Source organism: Danio rerio, chromosome 20 (assembly GCF_049306965.1).
Source record: "Danio rerio strain Tuebingen ecotype United States chromosome 20, GRCz12tu, whole genome shotgun sequence".
Classification (NCBI taxonomy): domain Eukaryota; kingdom Metazoa; phylum Chordata; class Actinopteri; order Cypriniformes; family Danionidae; genus Danio; species Danio rerio.
In genome coordinates, this window is record NC_133195.1 from 40641752 (window position 1) to 40668961 (window position 27210).

General features: G+C 32.3%; 2 protein-coding genes across 48 annotated transcripts in view; both read left to right on the forward strand.

Moving 5' to 3' along the window:
* vta1 (vesicle (multivesicular body) trafficking 1) overlaps window positions 1–9809 on the forward strand; it is a 76117-nt gene extending 66308 nt beyond the window's left edge. Inside the window, exon 8 of one of the 2 annotated variants that reach the window (XM_005160655.4) lies at window positions 9136–9805. In XM_005160655.4, coding sequence (XP_005160712.1) covers window positions 9136–9281 — 146 coding nt within the window. In that variant the 3' untranslated portion in view covers window positions 9282–9805. 2 annotated transcript variants of the gene reach the window in all.
* A 6487-nt stretch (window positions 9810–16296) lies between these two features.
* adgrg6 (adhesion G protein-coupled receptor G6) overlaps window positions 16297–27210 on the forward strand; it is an 87353-nt gene continuing 76439 nt past the window's right edge. For 44 of the 46 annotated variants that reach the window (XM_073932790.1, XM_073932792.1, XM_068215490.1 and 41 more), the window contains exons 1-2: window positions 16297–16549; window positions 26398–26486. In XM_073932790.1, the coding sequence (XP_073788891.1) occupies window positions 16548–16549; window positions 26398–26486 (91 nt within the window). In that variant the 5' untranslated portion in view covers window positions 16297–16547. 46 annotated transcript variants of the gene reach the window in all.

Below are 27210 nucleotides of genomic sequence, written 5' to 3' on the forward strand. Positions count from 1 at the left end.
TGTCTGGATGAACTGATCTGAGATCGCAGCATGTGTTGTGAAAGACAGAGCTATCGATCCTCGAAATCTTGATCAGCAATGCATCGATTGGCTGATGGCACAGCAGCGTAATCACATCATCTGATTAATATACAATTATCCATGTGAACAAAATTATATCAAAATAGCAGTAATCGGTTTGTTAAATATGACACGCAATAACTTTCCACATTTGTTGTGAGCTGCAGGCTTTACACTTTCATGTGTCAAGAGTATTTATCATGTATTTCAATGCATTTAGTTTAGCATTTAGCACTTCTCTTTATTTAGAGAAGATTTTCTTTATTATAGCAGCCTAGGCCTACTCAAATTTTAATCGGCGTAAGTAATATCTGTATAAATTAATTTTGCATCAAAAAAGCATTTTGATATCGGTAAAGGTGTCGATCATTAGCATATTAGTGATCAAAACAATTGCATGACTACAGAAATTATAATCCTTTTTTTTAAGTCGAATATTGTGCATGTACACGTATGTATCTAAAAAGATCATATCAATTAATTTTCCCTTTGAACCAGCAGGCGGCAGCCTTTGTACTTTTATTTCAGAGTCCAGATTGGATAAGTTTTATTAATATATATTTTTAACTATATATATATATATATATATATATATATATATATATATATATATATATATATATATATATATATATATATATATATATATATATATATATATATACAGTTTTCCCAAGTGTATATAACTACTGTAAGAAGTTATTAGCATTTGTTACATACTATCAGTTCTAGCTTAGCTTGAACTGACCCAGTCTAATCCTGTTTACATTAAATGAACATGCTCCCATGCAGGTTTGAGCTACCAGAACTGTTGCCATGACAACAACTCTCAGATGAGTTTTGAAGAACGAAACGATCGTGGATCATGTCAAATTGTCAATATCCAAATCCAGCTAAATGAGTAATCCATGTACGAAGAACAGACCCCAGAAGTAAAAATCTCTGTTTGTTTTTACCTTTTTTTTTTTTTTTTTTTTTTTACTTTAAGTAACAGTGACAGTTTGTAACAATATGATCAACCCACTTGATTCAACCAGTAGTAAAAATCCAAAACAATGAGCCATGCTTTAGGATTTACTCTGACATGCATAAATATTATAATTTAATTAATGCTGCTGTGGCAATATAGCAGTATATTGTGACAACATTCAAAGATATGAGTGCCCAAACTCACCTTTTCTGTTCCTCATTTCACCCCTTCAACAGCCAAAACAAATGACAACCAAGGTCTTAACATGACTATTATTATAACTTGTTGAATTTTTCTTGAAATCATGCATCTCAGTTGAGACAGAACTGTGGTTTAATTCTTCCCCGTCTGTGTGTATTTTACAGCAATGGAGGTGCAAGCAATGCTATTGAATGAGGCTGAAATGTATTCTGGTTAAATATTAATATTGGAGACGAATAGGATTTTTAGCTTCCCAGAAATGCTTTTTTTAAGGCTCACATGTGCTGCGGTGATCGTCTGTGTCCAGTTCATTACTACGTTTCCACATTATGGATTCAGCTCAAACTGTCACTCAGTGTCGTTCTGGGAGCCAGCATAGTTTACATTGTGGTAAAGGCATTCATGCACCATCACTATATTATTACAAATGCTCAGTGGCAAATGCCTGAACTTAAGTATTCATAAAGGAGCCCAAGCTCAGCTCACCCTATAATTTAATGTGCCGGTGGGCAATGGAGAGACATGCATGTGTGAAATGGGTGCTTCACTTTTCCAGAATCTTCCCATGAGGAATCATTTAAATACTAGTAGTGAATTTCTGTTGATATCTGTGTCTTATTTATATGTGGACCAACATTTTTATTATATTTTGTTAATCAGATTTTTAAATAATCACTCATATAAATATATAATATATATAATATAATATATAATACTTTTTAAAAGAATATACTTGGAAATTTACTCACTGATTCTTTAAGTGATTCTACACCTGATTTTCTTTTCTCTGTTGAGTGCAAAAGAAGATATTTTTAGGAAAGCTGAAAACCTGTAACCATCCTATAGTAAGAAAAAAAAAATATTATGCAAATCAATAGTTACAGGATTCCAGCTTTCTTGAAAATATCTTTGTGTTCAACAGAAGAAAGTCAAACAGTTTTTGGAACAAGTTGAGAGTTAGTAAACGATTTTCAGTTTTGAGTTAACTATGCCTTTAATATTTATTAGTGCTTTTGAAAGATTCTTATGCTCAAAAACACTTTATTTATTATATAGAATCCATTTTCAAATGTCTGTATACATTTTAATACATTCGTATTGTACAAAATGTTTTTTTTTCTAAAGGTAATGGCTGAGAATTTTCAGGATCATTATAATCCAGTCTTTAGTGTCTCATGATGCTTCAGAAACCATTCAAATGTGTAGATTTGCTGCTTATTAACTTTTCAGATTATGAAAACTGCTCAAAAATTAAAATAAAGTACAAAAATGTATACTCACTCAAGTGTAGGATTAAGAAGAATGTTTATAACTAAACAATTGAGTGTAGTATTGTATGAAAAAATATTGTGGAGGTCAATATATTCAGGGTTACTGCAGGGTCTTGAAAAGTCTTACATTTCAAAAACTAAATGTTAGGCCTTAAAGTCTTAAATTCATTGAAATATTGTGTTGTAGGTTTTCAATAATTTCAAACAGGTCTTATTATTGCTTTGTCCAAGTAAAACTACTCAATTGGGCTGACATCATCCTATGACCAACAACCAGTGGTGGAAAGATCATACTTGAGACATACAGGGACAGACGAGTCTTCGCTGAGGCCCAGCTTCCAGCCTCCGGTGCTTAGACTGCAGCTCTGCACAAGACGTTTCGCCATTGGAGAAATGGTCGTACCCATCTGAGTCTGGTTCTCTCGAGGTTTTTTTCTTCACTTTCGCCAATTGGTGAAATTTTTTTGGAGAAATGGTCGTACCCATCTGAGTCTGGTTCTCTCAAGGTTTTTTTCTTCACTTTCGCCAATTGGTGAAATTTTTTTCCTCGTCATTAGATTGTATGGTTTGGGATCTGTAGGAGCTGCCCATCGATGGATTTGCTCTTTAGTGTTTGGACTCTCAGTAGTGATTATTAAACCACACTGAACTGAGCTACACTGAACTGAACTTAAACTTTAAATCTGAACTACACTGTTTCAATTTACTATGATCTTTTATATGAAGCTACTTTGACACAATCTACATTGTAAAAGCGCTATAGAAATAAAGGTGAATTGAATTGAAATGTTTTGAATTGATTTGATTAAGCTGATGCATATACATGTGATTTGTGTAAACGTAACATTCTGTAGTGCATCTAGTTACTGCCTAGAAGGCACATATTGACCTTATTCTAAAATGCGGAAGTGCGCCTTTTTCGCGATTGTTTTAGATCTTCCAATTCAGTGGCCTATGGGAGAAATGACTAGGAATAATAAACGGCAGAAAACGGTCAAACTATTTGCTCTACAAACAAATGTTTGCATGACTATATAGAAAATATCAGTTTGCAATATCAAACAGCGAAACGAGCAGTTTTTAATGTCTAAAAATGTAAATGCAAACCTTGCATTCTAGCTAACAAACAAATGTTCAAAAGAAATATATTAATACAATTCAAATATATAAAATATGAATTGATGTTTACTTTAAACTTATTATAAAAATATATTTATTGTTCAATTATAATGATTAAAATATATATTTTTTGTCAAATAATTTTGTGGCTAAAAAGTAGCGGTTCAGCCACCGTTTTGGCACCAGTACCAGGGCCGTTGCGGGGGGGGGGGCTTTGGGGGCTTAAGCCCCTGATGTATTGTCAAAAGCCCCTGATCTTTTGGAATATGTTGCACTTAAATAAAAATAGGTTGTATAACATTTATTTTGTTATCAAAGTTCTGACAATTAACACGTGTATATCACGTGTATTCTACCTAAAGCAGCGTTTGTGTCGGGTATTCAAAAAGTAATCTACTCAGCAGTACCTGTTTCTACCGGCAGGTAGGAGTGGCTCTGTTGTCACATGGTTTAACAATATTCCGCCACTGCACATCATTCATTATTTTGAGCAGCTGAAGCTGATGGGGTAATAATACAACTGTTTCACAAAACTGAATAGTTCTAGCTAAGTTACAGATGAAGCTTAATATTTGTTTTTACAGCAGAAATATGATATAGCCAGTCACATCTGTTTCTGTAATAGTTAAATCACAGTGAGTTCATGTATCTAGCATATTATTTTATGGCTATATTCTACAGTAACATGCTATGTCAGTTAGCAGCGGATTATAAATCGACTTTCTCATGAAAATACCTAATGCCCCCGGGGCCCCCTGTTTATTTTTTTAACACATTTCTAAACATAATAGTTTTAATAGCTCATCTCTAATAACTGATTTATTTTCTCTTTGCCATGATGACAGTTAGTAATACTTGACTAGACATTTTTAAAGAAACTTCTATACAGCTTAAAGTGACATTTAAAGGCAGGTTAGGGTAATTTGGCAAGTCATTGTATAACGATAGTTTTTTATGCTGACTATCGGAAAAAATATAGCTTAAAAGGGCTAATTATTTTGACCCTTAAATGGTTTTTAAAAAATGTAAAACTGCTTTTATTCTAGCCTAAATAAAACAAATAAGACTTTCTCCAGAAGAAAAAGTATTATCAGACATACTGTGAAAATTTCCTTGCTCTGTTAAACATCATTTTGAAAATATTTAAAATAGGAAAAAAAATTAAAAGGGGGGCTAATAATTCTGACTTCATCTACATTTATTGTCACAGTCGTGTAAATGATCAGTTTAAGCCTTTTTTATGTTTATTCAGATCTTATTTTCATTCAACTCTAGCAATAGCTGGATTCCTTCATCCATAATATTAGGGTTTTCCTGGAATATTCTACAACTTTTGTGAGGCATATATGGAATTTGTGCTCAAGTGTGAATGAAACAAGCATTACATGCATTCATAGTGCTACAATGCCCACATCAACCTATTTTGAGGAAAACTAAAAATCTCCCTCTAAAGAAATTTGAAGTAAACACATTTCTAGCATTTAAATCTTTATTTTTTTTTGTACTAATTTTGATACAATTGTTTCAAAAAAAGCCCATTGAATATCAATATTTTGCGAGGTATTGAATTTAGTAATTCCAGTATCTTGACAATACTACACCTCAGTAAATCACTCTGTCCAAATAAACATGTGTGTAGCTTTGTATCACATTGGATAACAACTTGGTCTATAAAATAAATCATATTTTCAGATTTGAAGACATGCAGAAATTTTTATTTTCAAAAAAACAAACAGAAACTACAAATCAGGAGAGGAGATAGGAGGCTCAAGGGGCATGATATGGTTCATAACAGAATAGTAAATAAGAAGTGGGTAATTTATCAATTTTTTTTCCCTTTTGGTGTTACAAGTCACAAAGCTTGCTAAGCCCCTTATCCCTTTCGACCCTAGCAACGCCCCTGACCAGTACCGTTTTAAAAGTATTGATTTAGCACCAGTATCAAAATAACCTCAAACGATACCCAATCCTAGGCACATAACATCATAAGACATTAATATTTGGTTAGATTAAGGTTGTGATGTTAGGTGACCAAAATTCAATGACTATCCAACGTCTAAGGACTATTTTATTTTGATGTCTAATAACGATCTCAAATGACTTTGATATTTGGTTGATGCTAGGTTGTGTTGGAAATGGACCAAAATCCAATGTCGAGCCAACATCTTAAACCAATGTAAAATACTGACATTAATTCGTCAGGTGTGGCAACCAAAATCCAACTGACATCTGATAGACGTCTTAGTGGTAACATCCACACAACGCCAAGCTGTAATGTCATTAGACCTTGATATTTGGTTGATTTCAGGTTGACCGTTGGACCCTGACGTCGGCTTGATGATGAGGTCTGACGTCAACCCGATTTTCATTATAAAACAAAATGGAACATCCCCATGACATTGGGATGCAACGTTAATCTGACGTCATGTTGACGCCTTGTGCTTGCTGAGTGTTTAAAGCCAATTCAGTCATACAATAAACATCCGTCTTCCAAACAGTTTGCTGCAATTATAAATCGCCCATGTCTTGAGGTAGTTCATTATGATGCGATTTGATTGGACAGAAATCACAGGACTGATTTTTCTTAAATCCTTCTTGCTTTCATTCAACTTGTTGGAAGAAGGATTTTTAAGAATGTTGCTGACTAAATAGATGACGATAATCATTTACTAGGAAGTCAAAGGGTAATGTCTTTAAAATATCACCTCTTGTGTTCAACACTAAAAGGAAACTCATGAATTGGAACAATCCATTGAGATAATTTAACACAAACATACTCATTTGTAAGTTGTTTGGACAAAAGCGTCTGCTAAATCACTAAATGTAAATGTGTAACTATCATATTGTATACTACACAGCTAGATTACACAGAGCTTCTAGAGTGCTTCATCTATAACTCCAGTAGAAAGAAATTTGCCCACTTTTGATTGTCTTTGTTCTCAAATCTTTTTAAGCCACTAAACTCCTTTGAGGGCGACACGGTGGCTCCGTGGTTAGCACTGTTGCCTTAAAGCAAGAAGGTTGCTGGCTTGAGTCTCGGCTGGGTCAATTGGCATTTCTGGTGCTCTGATTTCCCTCACAATCCAAAGACATGCACATATAGGTGAATTGAATAATCTAAATTGGCCGTAGTGTATGTTTGTGATTGGATGTTTCCCAGTATTGGGTTTCAGCTTTAAGGGCTTCCGCTGTGTAAAACATATGCTGGATAAGTTGAGGGATCATTCCGATGTGGCAACCCATGATGAATAAAAGGACTAAGCCAAAGGAAAATCAATGAATGATTGAATGAACTCCTTTGAAAGCTTTCAGATGCATGATTTAGTTTTTTTTATTTACTCATTTAACCAGGTCTCATTACTTATTTAATTACTTATTTAACCAGTCCCATTGAGATACAATATATCTTCTAAGTTTTCAAATCCATTCAAACTGTTGGTCCAAAATGGCACTAAATTGTGACCCTGAATCACAAAACCAGGGTTAATTAAAAAAAAAAAAAAAAAAAAAAAAAAGATTTATACATGAATAAATAAGCTTTCCATTATTTTGCAGGACAATATGCAACTATTGGAAAATTGGAGAATCTAAAAATTGAGAAAATATTAAATTTAAAGTTTTGCAAGTTGTGCTTTTAGTGCTTATAGTGAGGTTTTGATTTGTTTATAACAGGAAATCAACAAAATGTCCTCATGGAATATGGTCTTTACTTAATACTTGATTTTAATAAATGATTTTCGGCATAAAAAAATTTAATAGGTTATTTTGACTTCTTTTGGTGATTTTTATTACAGTATTTTGAATCGATAGTAAATTTGATTATTTTGACAAATTGATTACTTCGACTTAAAAAATCTATTATTTATTGATTTTTATTTTGACAAGTTATTGTTCCTACAAAAATACCTACGCAACTTATAGAGAAAAATAGAGACATAGAGATATATAAATATAGTGACATAGATAAAACTAGTCTGACAAGATGCCAGAAAAAACATTGACTTTATCGATTGATTTATCTTCAGTGTTTGTTTAACTTTCACACATCGATTTGTGTAAACCGCAGGTACAATTATGCTACTCGGCTCTATAAAGCAAATTAGTTTGCTAGTAAGGTTTTGATGTATGAGATTTGTAATCAAGGTAAAGATCATTTAAATTATGTTTTATTATATACCTGGGGTGGGCAAACTCGGTCCTGGAGGGCCGATGTCCTGCACAGTTTAGCTCCAACTTTAATCACACACACCTGCTTATAGATTTCTAGTGATCTTAAACAAAGACACTGATTAGCATTTTCAGGTGTGTATGATTAGTGTTGCAGCTTAACTATGCAGGACACCGGCCCTTCAGGACCGAGTTTGCCCACTCCTTATATATATGATCTGTTATTAATGCACAAAAATGTACAGTATATACATTCTTAACGCTCAGGACATGCATTGTATCACAGATACAGTACATTGTTTACAGTCAAACGAATGTTCTTTTGCAAATAGTTAATAAAAAAATTGCTTGGTTTTTAACTACTGGACAGTTTTCACTTGTCATAAGAAATTGCACATCCATTATACAAAATGTTATTGTGTTTAATAATACTTTATTGTATTTAAGTCTGGTTATTGTTGTCTGTTTCAGTTATATAAAGATGTACAGTGTAAAAAAATGCTGGGTTCTACAAAATTCCTTCATGTTGTCCCAACACAAATAGATTAAGTTTAAACGTAATTTCTTGACAAATTTAAATGGATTGAACATGAAACAATTACGTTTTTTTTTTTTTTTTTTTTTTTTTTGAACAAGCCGCAGAAATATATATATTTTTAAAGTTCATTTTTAAATAATCCATCTTTTTTTTATTATGGAAATAATGTATTGTGTAAGTGAATATTATATTGTCTTTATGAGATGAAAATTGTCCATTATTTAAATCAAAACAATCAATGTTTTTTAATAATTGAATGCAGGGTAATTAATGATGATGTCAACTAAATTACTTATTTAAAAAGACGATGGTGGGATTTAATTACTCTACACACTGAGGAAGACTTTGAGCCTAAACATTTATGTTTGTTTCCTCATGAATGTAAACATCAAAATACAAATGTTCATATGAGTTTGGATATGACTCAAAAAATTACGCTTGCTGTTTGTTTAAAGTACCTATTTAAAAATGAGCTAAAAAACACAATTCTTGTTTTTTTTGGGGGGGGGGGGGGGTGGACAACTTAATTTTTTTATGTTTAATCCACTTAAATTTGTAAAAACTAATAAGCTTCATGTTGTCCCAACACAGATTGTTCCTAACATTTATTTTACAGTTCACTACTTGCTTGTATTAGCAGTCGAACAGATTAAAGTACCAAGTGAAACAAAACTGAGTAGGAGTGTGGTGCAAACTACAATTGTCGAAGTGCATTGTTCACACACACACACACACACACACGCAATTAGGCTTTATTTAAAATGCTTTCACATTACATACAAACAGTGAACACTTTTTTTTCTTTGCAGGTGACGTGCGGCTCACACCAGAAGACTTCACTCGGGCTCAGAAATACTGTAAATACGCAGGCAGCGCACTGCAATATGAGGACGTGGGCACCGCCGTCCAGAATCTGCAGAAGGCCCTGAAGCTACTCACCACTGGCAAAGAATGAGAGCATTGTGCCGTCCCCTTAACACCACTTTATCAGAGATCTGGCTCAGAGAAACTGAAAAAGAGCCATTTCCCCCAGTCTTGCCTGAATCAAAAAGAAGACACCCCCACATCACTCAATACAACATCTGTTTCTCACATATTAGATGTCAATAGTTATTCATTACTACACCCATGAGATAAAGATGCAACACACACACACACACAAAAGTCAGGTGCATGTGTAAAAAATCTTCTTACATTCTGAGGAGTTCATACATATTTATGGTTTGGGTGTTTGCTTTTTTTCTGGCCTTGACAAAAATTGGGTTAGATATGCATAGACATGACAGCCCGTCTGAAGATGTCTCTTAAACAAAAACTCTAATCTCACCTCAGGCTCTGTGAAACAGGAGCATTGGAGACTTTATGACCTTAACTACTTTTACTACTTTCCGTTTGCTTCTCTGTATATGCTTCAGGTGGAAGGATTCTGTTAGTTTTCAGATCTTATTATGATCAAGAATAAACCTTTTTTTGATCCACTGTTTTTGGCATTTGCTGTCCATGTTTTTTTTTTTTTTTTTTAATCGTTTTAAAAATAATTTTAGCTTTTGGTAGTAAAACGTTAAATTGTACCAGTCATGATACTGATAGTAAAGATGGCTTCTGTTTGGGATCTGGTGCCATAGACCCTTTTCACGAGACTGTTTGATATGACTGTTAACAGTCATCAGCATATTTGATCCTTAAAAGTTTTTAATATTTAGATTTTTTTTTTTTAAACATCAATTTATATGTGTTTACGCTCACCGGCCACTTTATTAGGTACAACTGCTCGTTTCTATTGACTAAGTCATTCACATTACAGCAACTCAATGCATTTAGGCTTGTAGACATGGTTAAGACGATCTGCTGAAGTTCAAACCAAGCATCAGAAGAAGAAGAAAGGTGATTTAAGTGACTTTGATTGTGGCATGGTTGTTGGTGCCAGATGGGCTGGTCTGAGTATTTCAGAAACTGCTGATATACTGGGATCCAAAAAAGAGAAAATATCTAGTGAGCAAGAGTTATGTTGGCGCAAATGCCTTGTTGATAAAAGTGGAGAATGCCCAGACTGGTTCAAGCTGATAGAAAGCCAACAGTAAGACAAATAACCACTCGATACAACTGAGTTGTGCAGAAGAGCATCTCTAAAAGCACAACACATGAAACCTTGAGGCGGATGGGCTACAGCGGCAAAAGACCACATCTGTCGGCTAAGAACAGGAAACAGGCAAGAATTCACTCAAGCTCACCAAAATTTGACAACAGAAGATTGGAATAACATTGCTTAGCTTGATGAGTCTTGATTTCTACTGTGACATTTGAATAGTAGGGTCAGAGGTTGGTGTCAACAACATGAAAGCATGGATCCATTCTGCACTGTACCAACTGTTCAGGCTGGTGGTGGTTGTGTAATGGTGTGGGGGTTATCTCTTGGCACACTTTGGGCCCATTAGTGCTAATTGAGCATCATGTCAACGCCACAGCCTACCTAAATATATATTTGTTGTTCTCTCCAATTCACTCTGCTACAAGTTTACCCATCTATGACGTCTTCCGCTACTAAGAAACCCGTAAATGTGAGAAGTGGCCATTGTGCATTTTTAATGATTGCAGCACAAGTGGTCAGCTGAAGTGGATTATCCTGTTCACCTGGTATTAACGTGCATTGAATTGTGCATGCTATTTCATCATGCTTAACTTCACTTTTGCAGGAACTATATGTATGCAAAAGAAAAATCTGATTTATATTACTTTAAGTCTACAAATAGGATTTGACACAACTAAGATGTATGTCCTGAATGCATAATTGAGGTTTATAAGAGTGTTAACTGGCTTCTGTACAAAAGGGAAAAACACTATCAATTAAAAGCCAAATCAATTGGATATTCATGGAATTTGGCTAAAATAAATTACAAAGGCTTTCAGGCATTTTCTTCTGTTGATTTTACCTTTGATAAATGCTCGAGTCTGAATAAAATGTTTATGTTTCAGGTGGCAGTACAAGAAGGTAAGATTTCTACAAGATTGAAATATGGGGGGGTACTTAAAGGTAGCGCAGTTAGCATATTATAATATATTTGGCAATTTTACCTAGTCAGTCATATGCATCAATGAACTTGACCAGTATATTGTACATAATGAGGAGTTAATTCATTATGCTGTTCACATTCCATCGCACTCTTACAGGAACGACCACATGGAGGAGTTCCTTTATTGTGTGCATTGTTATGCATCATCAATAAGGTGTGTATTGATTTCTATCTCTGTTGCAGTTGGGGTGGTAGTGTAAAATTACAGATTTTTGTATAGTTATTTGTTTAAGTAAAATATACTCACCGGCCACTTTATTAGGTACAACAGTCCAACTGCTCGTTAATGCCAATTTGTAATCGGGTAAAGTGGCCGGGCAGTGTATACACTTAAAGTCAAACTTATTAACCCTCCTGTGAACTTTTAATTATTAAAGAAGTAGTGCTGTTTAACATTTTCAACTCTATTTTAAACATAATAGTTTAACTAATCTCCTTTGTCTTTGCCAGTATGTCTAAAAGTGCATTAGGTTAATTAAGCAAGTCATAGGACAACAGTGGGTAGTTCTATAGCCACTTGGGCAAAACTATTTTTTAAGGGGACTGAAAATATTGACCTTGAAAAATAAAAAAATAAAAAAAACTTCTTTTATTCCAGCCCCCAAAAAAAAAAAAAAAAAACGACAATAAATGACTTTCTCCAGAAGAAAAATTATGTTTGTATGAAATACTGTGAAATATTCCATTAAACTGTTTTAGTGATTATAACATGCACATGACTTTCAGATGCCCAAACATTTTTTCATAAAGAGAGGTGAAAATAATAGGTTTTATGTGAATTCTGTAAATGCAATGTAAAATGTAAAAGCAAAACTCTCTACAGCATTTTGCATTTCAGGTCTCAGCAGCAGTCACATTATTATTTCATAAAACTTCTAATGATCTTGAATATACAGAATGAAGGAAAAGACAGGATGCTAATATAATCATGATGGTTAATCAATTTATTCACCCTCATGTCCTTCCACACCCATAAGACTTTTGAAAATTTAAATTAATTTTAAGAAAATGAATACAACCTGAAAGATTTAAGCATATCTGTTGAAACGTTATTTGATAGCTTTAATCCCAATTTTATGCAAATTGTTGTGTGGAAAAAATATATTTTTGAATTTGATTTATTTAATGTCTTATTAGATTCCGTTTTAAACAATGAGAAAGTCTTCTGGGCTTGGAACAGCATGAGTAAATGCTGGAGTATATATATATATATATATATATATATATATATATATATATATTTTTTTTTTTTTTTTTCCTCCAGGTGACCTATATTTATGTTATTTGTTAATAAGAATTCTTAAAAAAAGAGACCATTTCATGAATAAATCTATTATTTTTTATTATCTATTATTATTATTTTAACTTAATATAAAATATTAAGTAAAAATTTTTTAAAAGTTACGTTTTTTTTCATTTAAATATTAGTGTTAAATAACATCTATGTTTTAGAACAGTCAGTTTCATTGGCAATACAAATATGTAAACAATGAAACACATTGATTAATTAGGATTAAGTAATGTTGAATCTTTATTTAAAATAGTTTTGTTAACTAATACCGCATATTGACATTTTAAGCTAATAAAATGTGAAAATAAAATAAAAAAAGTAATCTGCAAATCCCTGTTGTTTTCTTCTCAAATCTCTGATTCCTACATTGAATTAGCAGTGCCAGTTTTCCTTTTACCACAGTATTGCCTGAAGTGTAATAGAAAAGGCTTTTGATTTATCTGGAAGCAGACTGAGCTTTATCACTGCATGCATTTGCCTGAATCCTTTCCTGCATCATTGTGGATGCAAATGATGAACATCACCAGTGATTATTTTCCGTTTCGCTCCCTTATACTCTGCTTTAATTGGCTCAAGTGAATTTACAAAGCAGTTTAGTGCTTCAGATGCAATCCATCTTGCATATGCATTTACACCACAACAGGAATAAACCACAATGACCATAACATTTTGTCATTTAACTTTTAAAAATTAACCTGGGGGATTTTGTGACTTGTAATCCCTCTTTAGTGTTTAACGTGTGTTTAAGGTATTGACTTAGACGCTCAAAGAGATAACGTTTATTACTTGATCGCTATCTGTTCTGTGGGAATCGAGAAAGCTCACCTTTTTTTCTCTATTTCTTTTTCTTTATTTTATTTTTTCTCCATTGCAAATGCAGGATTATCATTAACATTTATATTGGCTATCGAGCAGAATAATTGAGTAATTTGTGAAGAGCTAAGCATCTGGAAGGATCGTCCAAATTGTAATTTCTGGCACTTAAGTTGTTTTACATTCAAAATCTTCATCCAAGTTCCTGTGTTCTGGTGATAAAACGTCACCGTGGCTGTAAATCTCAACGCTAAACAAAACACATAAATGAAGCTAGCCTGTAATAAATGTCCATGTTATTGTGCATGGCTTCTCACACCCACAATAGATCAAAACCAAAACAATCCTCAACAGGGACGAAAAACAAAAAGGCAGATTTTCATCTGAATAAATGTGTGCTATTATCATTTATCTACCAGCTCACAGGCTTGTAAACAGCTACATAACCTGAGATTTCTGTCGAGCATGCTATTTGACCTGAATGTTGTAATGTAAATATCAGAGGTACATGCAAATTCAGCTATCCGACTTAGGAGCTATCTAACTGGAAGATCTTCTCTGACGTTGAAAACAAAGCAGCTAGCATGGCTTAATGAGGACAAAACAGTGCATACAAGTCTTTGACTAGTTTGTTTTTCATGGAATTATAGCAAATGTTTACAGTATGTTGTTTTCATTTTCTTTATAAATCTAACAGAAAAACTAATTACAAAAGGTACTTTCATCATATTAATTATATTTTTGCATATTGGTTAGTGGTGGAATTGTGTCATTTAAAATTTAAGCACAAGCTACACTATCGGTCAAACTTTTAGGGTTTTATTTTTTTCATTTATTTTTATTTATTTATTTTGCTTTTATTACTATTACCATGAATAATATTGATAATAATAATATTAATTATTATTAGAGTGATTTCTGAAGGATCATGTGACTGAAGACTGGAGTAATGAAGCTAAAATTTAATCTTTAAAATCACTGGAATAAATGATTAAATTAAATTATAAACTACTTTTGAACAGTTATTTTATAGTGTAATAACATTTCACAATATTTAATAAAAGAAATGCAGCTTTGGTGAGCAGGATAGGCTTGTTTTAAATTAGACTCAAACATCTTACTGATCCTAAACTCTCTTATAAGCAAAAAAGCTAATGTTTTATTAATAGCCTATCTGTTCTCTGTTTCTCTCTACACTTGCAGACATGCATATTTAAATGTAAGTATATAAATAAATATTTGATTTTGCATAAGCACTATTTAGAAATGTAGTTATTTTATTTTTAAGCATGAACAAAAATAAATAGCACACAATAGAAAAAAGTATTTTAATACACGATTATGATATAATATTTTGTGTGTGTTTGTGTACACCCCCCCTCCCCCACCAATATCTCATTTAAACTAATGTTTTCTAAAGGATGCATTACAATATTCTATTTTTGCAAATTCATTAGTTTATTCAGTACTGAAGCCAGATCTAAGGCTAATCTAACAAAACAACTTACAATAATGGTTCAAAAATGAGTAGCCCAAATTTATATGTTAGGGGAAAATATTAAATACATTTTTCAAAAATAGCAAAAATCAAGAGAAGCAAAAATATATACAGTTTTGTTAAAATGTTGTAGTTTGTAAATATTTATTATTATTATTTTTTGCAATATCTTTCCATTTCTAAAGATGTTTTGTGACAAAATATTATTTTTAATAAATATATCTCTTTAATAAATCTGTTTTGTTCAAATGCACCAATATGTGAAGAGTTCAGATGCAAAAACCTCTAAATCCCGTCTGAAATTTTCCTCTAAACTGAGCATTTTTATCAGGCTCCTGTGGGTATGTTCAGTAATATTACTTTTATGGGAAAGAATAAGTTATCTTCCTGGTCTTTAAAGTAAAATATCTCAACATAAACAAAGGAGGCTGATAAAATTTCTAATGATTTTTGATAGAAATTTTACACGGCACTTAGAGTTTTTTGTATCTAAACTTTTTATATATTCCCCATATTCACTGAAAACTGGATACAACTGTTCATGTTGTTCGTTCATATTGTCACTGTTCAAACTGTTCGTATGTTTTGTTCATATCAAAATAGGGTGTACTCATTTATGCTGTATATAATCCTATTATTTATATATATATATATATATATATATATATATATATATATATATATATATATATATATATATATACATTTTATATATATATATATATATACATTTTATATATATATATATATATATATATATATATACATTTTATATATATATATATATATATATATATATATATATATATATATACACATTATATATATATATATATATATATATATATTATATATATATATATATATATATATATATATATATATATATATATATATATATATATATATATATATATATTATATATATATATATATATATATATATGCCTATTGTTCACACATACATTGTTTATTTTTTGTTAAAACATGTATAAATTACATGTGTAGGTCTGTTTGTAAATAAACATAATTATACATAATCACATGTTACTTTTAACTGGCTACATTTCTATCCGCCGTTTGGCGCGACAAAGACTTTTGTTTATCTCATTTACTGCTAGGAACAATGCTTAAGAAATGTTCATAGATGTAAATATGACAAACTATTGTGAAGAATTGGTGTTTAACTGTTTAACCTACTTGTCTTCTTTTTGGGGGTCTCCTCGGGATTTCTCTGCTGAAGGGTGGGGCTCCAGTCAGAACTGCCTCCAGCGGTTGGACAAGCGCAGTATTGTCTAGTAAACTCTTGTTAACGCTTAACCCAGCATCTGTCTGCCTGGAGCGCAGGTTCATCTGTCAAAAAACCGACATTTAATTGATTTCAGAATATCTGCGATGATGATAAAGAAGATGATGGTGTGTTTTAGCTGAGCTGTGGAGAGGCTCGTGTAAATTGACGGTGAAGTGACTGACTGACGCTCAAACTTCTCTCAAGTTGTTCAAACAGAAGAGATATCATGCTTCAAGCAGACGAGCTTCAATGAAACAATGTAAGTCACTGTTTAAACTTCTAATTAGTGATATTCGAAGTAAATCTGCAGTAAACAAATAAACTCTGTTTAACTTTCGACGTCAATAAAGCGCCCTGGTTATTTAATTATTTATTTTTATTCTTCTTTTTTTTTTGAAAGTCGAGTTAGGCTAAATCATAAGAGATTTGTGTTCTTTGTATATAAGTGAACAAAATTGTATTATCGTATTCAAATTATCCGTAAAATAAAAAAATAAAAAATCTCTATAACATTTGAGAACTTTTAAAGGTATTTTCACTATAAGTAATCAACAATATGACTACAGTTGTTTGTTTGTGTTATTGGCATATTGTTCATATTCTGTTGTGTTTTTTATTTTATGTTCCTTACTTATTTTACCAACAACAGTGACATATCCATGGCCCAAAAGAATGGGTGTCACGTTACAATGTTGGTGGGCAGATGAATTGCTTTTTGGACTTTTAGATGACCGCAAATAAAACGGTAAACAACTGAATAGTGCTTAAAATGTCAACCTTTAAATTATAGCTCCCACAGAAAGGTGTCTCTAAACTATAGTGAGCTGCCTGCCTACACAGCGATTTTGGGCATCAGAGACATTTGATGCCCGACTGTTTACATGAGTTTAAGGTACAACAGTGACGTAGTTTATAAGTTTTTTTTTTCTCTTATGTGTGAGAAAAAAATAATGGATGATAAATATCTAGTTTACCTGCATGTTGTGGTGACATTTCCAAAGTTGTTGACTTGTTTTTAGGTCACCTCTAATTGCAATCCTATTGTAATGGTTTTATATTGTATATACAGTATAGCAGCACTTAAGGTTTTAATCAATTTCTGTTAACACTTATTTATTGAATATAATATTTTTATATTATAAAATATACATATTCAACACTCATTGCTTGATAAATTTGATTATGAAATCTCATTATTTTTCATTATAATTTTTTAGTCTAAGGCTTATGAATGCCAGAAGGGACTGTTTCTGCTTTTCCAACTCATTTTGGCTTGATGAATCAAGTTCTTTATGCTGCTTGCATGTAGTCGCTCCATTCATGAGTATTTACATATGCTTTCAGAACAAAATTCATATGTCCTGTAATGTCATGCATTACATGAATTTTATATAGCGGTCAAAATAAATGGCCTCATTCTGTGTCAACAAGTGCTCCACCTTATAGAGATGCTGCGAGACTTTGTTTAGGGCTGAAAAATATGTAGTAACATTATGATTTGTAACAATGATTTATTTCAGGGTGTTGACTTGCATTCCTATTAAATAAGATCTTGTTTAAAGGGATAGTGTCCTAATTAATGGATTTTATTGTATCATTGTGGCCAGCTAATGAATGCGTCTGTTGAGGATGGTTAATAAAATATGAATTCTATTCTTCTCCTGGCTGATTTTGCCATCGCCAATCTGCTTTGTTTGCTGGGCGTAGAGATCTCTATTATCTTTCCACAATCCTTGTTGAAATGAAAGAAGATCTGAGGACCTCACGCAGGATCTTGTAACTTCACACACTTCATGTCTTGGCAACAAAAGCCTACAGTCTTAGGTGTTATTAGCCATAGTATCAAATGAAGCATCGCGATAATCTCATTAAAAAATACTCGGTCTCAAATGGAGGGAATTTTCCTTCCATTTGTTATAATGAAAACATTTATCAGCCTAATCCTAATGGAGACAATCAATGCCCAATTAAACAAATCTTGTCCTCATCAGAATAACTTATGAGGTCTTCTGATGTTAACATTTCCCTCTGAAATTTTTGTTTTCCATGAACTTCAAATATTGATTCCCCAGAACTTACTTTCATGGAAGCAGATTTTAGATGTGTTTGGTGAGATCCAATTTCCTTTAGTAGATCTTCATGTGGTGTGGTGAAAAGGTACATATATGTGCAATTGGTTAATCTGAGATGGATTGATTATATATGCTCTGTTGTTGTTTTGGAATTTTTGGTCTAGCAAATAACATTTTACATTTTACAACAACCCATACACCATATACAAAAGGGTATATGCAGAAGTATACGGAAAGACTTTTAATTTGTCAGTAACCTGAGTCTAGCGCTTTCGTTGAACTGTATGTCGCTACAAAATCGGCACATTTAAGGTCTGTTTTCTTTAAAAATCAGCAATCTCCACTGCCTGATTAATATGCGATATAAAGTGGGTCTCAGAATGTACAAGACGCTCTGCATTAAATTACATTTTTCCCCGCCATGTCTTTAAAATATAAACATTTATTTTACCACAGTATATTTAATGAAGCTTCTGCTCTTGTGTGCAAATCCTGACAAGCGAGTGCAAGTAAACGGCTTTTCATCTCGTTTTACACTTGAGCAACTAAATGAATGCTGAAGTCTATTTAACTGATTATATATTAATTACGTTTCAACATCAATGCTGTAAAAGAACATAAATCAAAAAAGTCACAACCGTTCACCGGAAGTTTATCAGTATGAGTAGAAGCACCAGTTCTGCATACTGTGTACCCTATTCTAGCCCCAACAAACAGTCCCCAAAAACTCTAAAACAATCTACATCTGAATGCTTCTTCTTTAAACGAAGCTTCCATTTAGAGCCCGAACAATTTAATTGTTATTCTATAAGGTATTGAACACAATCTGCCAACCTGAATGTCATAGGAATATCTTTTAGGGATGTTTATATATTTTAGTTTTTTTTTTCTTCCTAAAATGCTACCTTAGAAAACTAAACAAAGAAATCTTGAACTAAAAGTGAGTTTGGCTTTTCCATTTCAAACCAAGCCCTAAATCATAAAGCAATAGTTCACTCAAAATATACTGTTCACTCACCAATTTTCTTTTCAGTTTCAGACCACAAAATAAGATTTAAAAAAGTTCTGCTCATACTATGCCCTATAGTTGCAGTGAATAGTGACCAACATTATTCTATAAAAATGTTTGACAACACAGTGGCATGCTGTGCAATACAATTTGGTCAAATTTAATAGGCTATTTATTAAATATTCAGACAATCCCTTCCATTTTTTTGTACTCTACTACATTAATAAAACTCTTTTGATATTACAGTTAATTCCAACTCATCCAGCAACACACACACACACAGTGAGAAATCAACAATAGAAGATAACAATAGAAACACAATATATTCTATGTGCTTTATTTTGAGGTATAATATATATCTGTTGAGTCAGCTGTCATTTTTTGCCATCTGGCAATGTTGCATTTTGATAAATCTTGAGTTTAATAAATGCAAAGTTGTGCATAAAGATGACGTGTTGTATGGGACAAGTTTGTGATACTTTTGCATTGTTTCTTTTCTTCTTGATGTTTGTCATTATGCGCTATTATTACACTGCTTTGCTGTACACCCCTCACTAATCTATCTTTTATATTCATATTTTTAATAGGAAGATATACAATATTAATTTGTGCATATACATTATAGAATTGTCAGTACTGAAGCTAGATCTGGAGCTTATCTAAAAGAAACATAGAAAACAGTCCAAAAACTAGTACACCCAAATGTATATTTTATAGAAAAATATTAAACACAAATTTACAAAAGAGGAAAAATCAAAAGAAGCTACAAAAATAAAATAAAAAAATTGTTAAAGTTTTGTAGGTTGGAATTTGTTTTTGCAATATTTTGCTTGAATTTAATTGTATTATCCTTCAATTTCTAAATATATTTGGTGACTAAAATATTATTTTAATAAATATATCTGTTTAATAAATCTGTATTGTTTAAATGTACCAAAATATATTGCCTATATTCACCGAGAAATTGATAAAAATATTCATTTTCAAAATTGGCTGTATTCAGTTATGCTGAGCACTGTATTTGGACTTGTTTTACTTCCACATCTGTTTTCCAAAAAACAAATAAAGAAGTGTAGATGATGAAATAGTTTTCATTTTAGGTTAACTATCCCTTTAAATCTCTGTTGTTTTTGCAACAGGCAAGCAAGCAATCTGTAGCAAAAACTCCTTATAACATTTGAGAACACTGGTAGCCCTAAATTCTACAATTGGTTGCACCAACACTTGATTTAGTTGGAATTCAGCTCATTAGATTATAAGAATAAATTATTATTATTATTATTATTATTATTATTATTATTATTATTATTATTATTATTATTATTATTATTATTTTTATAGCCTCAAATGTTGTAAATTTGTAAATCATGATAACTGCAAGTACAGCTAAAGTCAAAATTACCCCCCCCCCCCCCTTTGAATATTTCCCAAATTATGTTGAACAAAGCAAGGAAATTTTCTCTGTATGTCTAATTTTTTTTTTTTTTTTTGTTCTGAAGAAAGTGTTATCTTTGTTATTTCGGTTAGAATAAAAGTAGTTTTTAATTTTTTAAAAGCCATTTTTAGGTCAAAATGATTAGCCCCTTTAAGCTATATAATTTTTTCGATAATCTACAGAACAAACCATCGTTATACAAGAACTTGCCCAATTACCCTAACCTGCCTAGTTAACCTAATTAACCTAGTTAAGCCTTTAAATGTGACTTTAATCTGTACAGATCTTAAAAAATATCTACTAATGACCTTTTGTATAATCGTTCAGCCGTAATCTTCTTCATTGTTACAGAGAAGGATAACATTGTTATAAACCAGATTAATTTGTCGCTCATTTCGAAGAGCTCTGTTACAAACTCAAACAGCGCTGTTTAGTGGTCATGTTAGTAAGTGTTTTAGAGAAACACGTTCACGCTAAAACTTTCTTTAACTGAGCCAATGAATGGTTTGTGTGTGTGTGCAGTTCAAGCAGGTAGCCAGTGTTTCGTTCTGCTTTGGCTGCTTTTCAGAACAAAGTTGAAGACTGATAGCATCACAAACTTTTGCTAGAACAACGCAGTCTTTTTTTATGAAGGAATAAGAGCAAGGGACACCTGGGCAATGCTCCATACAATCCATTATTTTAGATCTGAAGTACCAACACAGTGATCCATTCTGAACAGGTTTCAGTGTGCGGTCAATGCTTTTAATATGCTGTGGAGTATGTTCTTATGTATATACATATGCTTTATAACCTCTTTTTAGACATATAAGAACATTTATATGGCTTTTTACACTGAGCTTATCCCGGTGTTATTGTCATTCTGAACACCATTTTTAAACTAGGGATTAAGTGACTTCCACACTTGCCATTTAAAATGATTTTCTGCTAAATTTATGTTATGACTAGATGTTTAGGAATCAATGCAGTCCGTGCTTCTTATTCACATGCACTCTCAGAGAAGCGCTGGGTGTTAAAAACAGTTTTTTCAGTGTTTGGAAGGAAAATAGTGATGGAAAATGTAACAATTGGAGTTAAGACAGTGTTTTATTCTTCCCCTAAATATGTGGAAAGTTTGTTTAGGAACAAAAATCAATCAGTAGCAGTCAGCAGTATGTAATTTGAAGAAGTGTTGCAAATAAAGATGCTAGCTCATGGGTTTGGGATTTACAAGGCTGAAGAAAAACAGGATTTATAATGACCCAGAGTTAACTACTTCAAGTGTGAAAAACTTTTGTGTATTGTAGGGTTAAAAAGGTGCAATACACTCAACTGTGTGCTGTTCTAAAGCTGAAAACCCTTTATTTTTAGTCCATGTAGTTTACTCTGGACAAAATGCACACATTTGCACCCCATTGACATAAAATAACTTATTTTGTATTACACACAGTCACAAGATATGAAGTTAAGTGGTTAAAGATATAAGCTACATTTTTGATGAATTATCCCTTTAAATGGCACGGGGAATGAGTTGGTAAAAGCATTTATTTTACACTGTAAAAATTGGTAAAAATACACTACAGTAAAAATGAACAGTGAATAAACGTAAATGAACTTTTCATCAATTACCTTCATGATATTTAAATTTTAATGTTTTTTTTAACAATACTATTTTTTTCTCATCTGCTTTATTCAGTAAGGTTTTATGTTACATCTGATGTTATATTAAAATACTTAATGTCAAGTTTAGTATCATAATGGTATTCAATATGTGAATGACAGTGAGCACCTTCTATTAGTATTTGTCTATGCTTGCGGATATGCTGTTGACCAGCTGATCTGCTTGTGGTTGTGTTTTTATTTTGTCTGTGTAACCAAAGTATAATGGGTTGATGCTACGTCAACACTGTATAAAGTGAAACCAATAAAATACGGTAATTTTCTGTAAATTTTAAAATTAATCTTATGTTTAGACCATATTTAAATAAAAAAATTCTGACAATACTATTTTTTCTCATCTGCTTTGTTCATTAGAGTGTGATGCTACATCTAATGTTTTATTCAAATTCTTAATGTCAAGTTTATTATCTTATTATGGTGTTCAATATGTGAATGACATTTAGCACCCTATATTAGTATTTTTCTATGCTTGCTGATATGCTGTTGACCACCATCTGCTTTTGGTGGCTTTTTTTTCTTTGTGACCAAAGTACAATGGGTAGACGTTTAACGCTGTATGAATTGAAAACCAATGATATACGGTAATTTACTGTAAATTTTCTAATCAGTTTTACATTTAGGCCATATTTTAATACAAAAAGTCTAGCAACAAAACTGCTTTTTTGTTTTACGGATTATTTTAATGATGTTGATGCTCTTTTTCTACTGTAAAAACTGATTAGTTGACTTTACTTTAAAAAGCAACTAAGCTCATAGTTTTTACAGCAGTTATTTTACTTACAAAAGTGAGTAAACCTGTCTTTAAAGTGATTAGTTGACTCTACTCAGAGTAAACCAATTGCTTTGAAATTATTAAGTGGAACTTTATAATGATTACACACAATGAATAATCTATTAAGCATTATCAAATAGTGTATTTATTATCTGTTAAGCATTAATTTTACATTAATAGACATTACTAAGCAGATACAAATGCTGTTTTTTTGACTTATGAGCACATAAATAATGTGCTTAATGATTGTATTTTCATACTTTGTTAATTAGTATTTCTCATTAATAAATTAGGTATAAATTATTTAAAAACCAGTTATTTAAGAGAATCTGCTGGTTTTTAAAGATTATTCAGAAGTAAATGATTAATAAACTATTAAAATTACATTTATAATTCTTATCATTCAGGCATATATTATGGCTCGTTTCCTCTGACTAGTACAGTACGGTACTGTTCGGGTCGGTACGGGTCACCTTTATCAGACTTGCGTTTCGACTGCCAATGGTACCCTTTTGGTGGGCGTGGTGTATAACAGAGAGTTTCAGTCGACTTCATTTTCGCTTGAGAAAATGTCTGCAGTAAAGCCATACGGGTCGCTTACATATCATATGAGAAGCACTTCTCACAAAACAGAGGCTTTATACACATAAATACTTGTGTATAAATGTTTATTACTAACTTTTCTATGAACAGGATTTGATTATAACTGCAGATCAATGATAGTGCGAAATAGCCTAATGTAACGTCTGCAATTATATAAAATAAATAATTGCAACATATATGAACACATACAGACCCTTACAGTCACCGATATGTTACCAACTACAGAAAAACTTCACACAACAGACATTTAGTCCTTCTTTAGGTTCAAAAACTACACAAAATATAACCTACAGTCTGTGAAAACCTCTCATCTGTGTCTGTAATCTTCTGTAGCACATGTAGCCTCTGTTAGAGAGTCATTCCATCATTCTGAGTTCTTATTAGTCGAAAAGGTGATGATAAATGCTAAACATGGCAGTTTGTTCTCGATTCCAAAATAATGTGCTCCTTTTTTCCAGGCTTCTCCTTAGTTTTTTCGCGCTTCACTCCCGCATTTGTCAGTTTCTAACAGGATCAGGTTTCAAAAGCATGTCAATAATCAAGCGCACGTTATTATCATCAGCTAAAGAAGTTTGTTATTTCAGATATAGACGCGCGGCAATCGCAAGCAAGAAATCGAAACTGTTGCGCTTCAGACTGGCTCGTAAAAACTATAAGTCACAGGGTAAACCTGCTCTTCTTTTATGGCATTGTGGCTGTTCATCAAGTCAACGACGGTAACACTTTACAATAAGGTTCATTAGTTAATGCATTTACTAACATGAACTAATCATGAACAACACATGTACAGCATTTATTAATCATAATTGAACATTTACTAATGCATTTTTAATATTCAAGTCTATGCTTGTTAACATAAGTTAATGCACCATGAGTTAACATGAAACCAACAATGAACAACTGTATTTTCATTAACTAACGTTTATTAAGATGAATAACTACTGTGGTAAATGTATTGTTCATTGTTTGTTCATGTTAGTAATTGCATTACTTAACATTAACTAATGAACCTTATTGTAAAGTGTGACCTCAACGACAACGTTTGTTTAAGCCCGGGTCGACCATGGCTCGTTATTATATGTAATTACGCTGTAAAAGATCTCTCGGCTGTGTATTTTAAACATGGCGGCTCTTTTGTTTTCATTCTTGCTTGTTAAGTAAGTGAATGACGTATCTCTGTAAAACAATATCGTTAAGCTGTGCGTCTAGCTCCGCCTTTTTGTACCCTTTTTTGTGTTTGGTACCCTTTTGAAAGGGTGCCAAAAAAGTGGTATGGGATGGTTCAGTTCGGTACGCTCTTTGACACTAAAAACAGCCATAAAAGCGTACCAAACCAAACCGTACCGTACCACTCAGTGGAAACGAGCCATTTTTAGGTTCTTTGTGTGTTAAATGCTTTATTAACTCAACTTCATCCAGTTTTGTGACTTAATCTGAGCACTTTGTATGCTTTATAAATCTCCAATAAATGACAAATAAAGGCTCAGTATCAAATGAAAAAAAAATCTTTGCAATCTTTTCTAAAAATTAAAGTTACTGTGAAGTTTAAACATTGCACAATAACAGAAGTATCAAAATATAACATAAAACTGGATATAACAACAATATAATAATTTAACAATATGATATTGTGAATATTGATACACCATTTTATTATTATTTAGCGAAGTTTAAACTGTACAGTAATTTTAATTTAGGTAAGACTGCAAAGATTTATTTTTCGTTTGATGCTGTTTCATTTGTATCTTCAAATTAAAAGAAATGAATAAAGTACTCACTTTATTCACAACAACTCTACGCAAGTAACGTCAACTTAATTTTTAGGGCAGCTTCCTCACTCACTTTTAATGTACAGTGATTTTGCTTTTTGCAGTACTTGCTTTTCAATGCATGTTTAAGGTATAATTTTAGCATGAACGCTGCCCAAACTGTAAAAGTGCAACAGTCTACTTTAGATAACACACTGAAAGGCTCTCTAATGCAGTTTTTCAGCCTCTGGTTTCCTGTCATTTTTAGCTGTTCTTTGCAAACCCTTTGTAAACCTCATCGTCCGTGATCTTTTTCAGCAAACCTATTATGGCTGACGTGGGAGAGTGATTAGTCATTATGTAAGGGCAGTTTTTTGCATGGCTGTGGTCACTGTTCTGACATGAAAAAATAAAAAATAAAATCGTTCCATGCCTCAAATACATCATTTAAACCTTCAAAGTTCTCTCAAATTATAGACGCATGAATAAAGATATTGTGCTCCTGTGTGTGTGAGGCAGGGTGAAAAAAAGCTCATGCGTAAAGTTTATGCCAGTTAAAGTGTTTTGAGTCAGTGACTAAGAAAACCAGATGCAACAACAGTTCAAGATGATATTCACTTTTTTTTTTTTTTAAATCAAATTCATTTTTAAAGCATCGCTTGCATCAAAATATATCCTGTGGTTCATTTAACCAAACCTCTAATGTCATTACGGTATTTGTATAATTCTACTTTGCTAAATTAGCATGTAAGTAATAAATTGAATTGTGGTTTTGTTTTGAAACCTAATTTGCTAAATTTGATTGGCAGGATTTCGTTCATCAGTGGTCGGTGGTGGAGATGGAAGTTCCAGAATACTCTTGCAGTTTTCCTGCTGCTGATCTGCCTTTCCACCTCAGGTAAAGGAGCTCTTCAGTTCGAAGTGTAAACTGTTATGATGCCAATAGCGTGTTATCTGAAAATCCATAATTATGTTCTGATCTGATATTATGTGTATGTTTGTCATCAACATTGCTTTCATTTCATCAGTGCTTCTTTTTTCACTCCTAATTTCTCATTTCATATTTTCAACTGCTTCAGTATTCTTCCTTTCATTTTATAAATGTAGTCAAGTTTTTCTTTCTCTCAGCATTCTTGTGTCTGCATTGTTGCATTTGTGTCATGCTTTTTCTCCACCATTAACATGCTTTTGTTGTCCTTGTCCTTGCATTCTGTTCACTTAGAAGTCACAACAGTTGAGCGTGAAAAATATCTCAAAGGCATAAAAAGAAACTGAAACAAATGCTTCAGTTCATTAATTAAGTAATGCTACAGTCCTGCCCTGACTCATTTGAAAAATGTGGCAGATTTTTGCAAACCGCTGTAGACACTGAAACAACAAACTTGTATTCCTTTTCATGAAAATACAATTGAGGAGGCAGATGATGCATTAATGAAGGCTCATTCTGTAGGATTCTTTCCAATGTTTTCAAGACACTTTTACTATTGTGTATGATTAGTAAGGTTATGCATTTTAATATTTTCACAAAATTTCTGTCCCTATACACTTCAGGTAAAAGTACACTCGGGTGATATACTTCCTTAAAGGCACTAGAACGTACCATTTGGTTTCTATTTTTCATA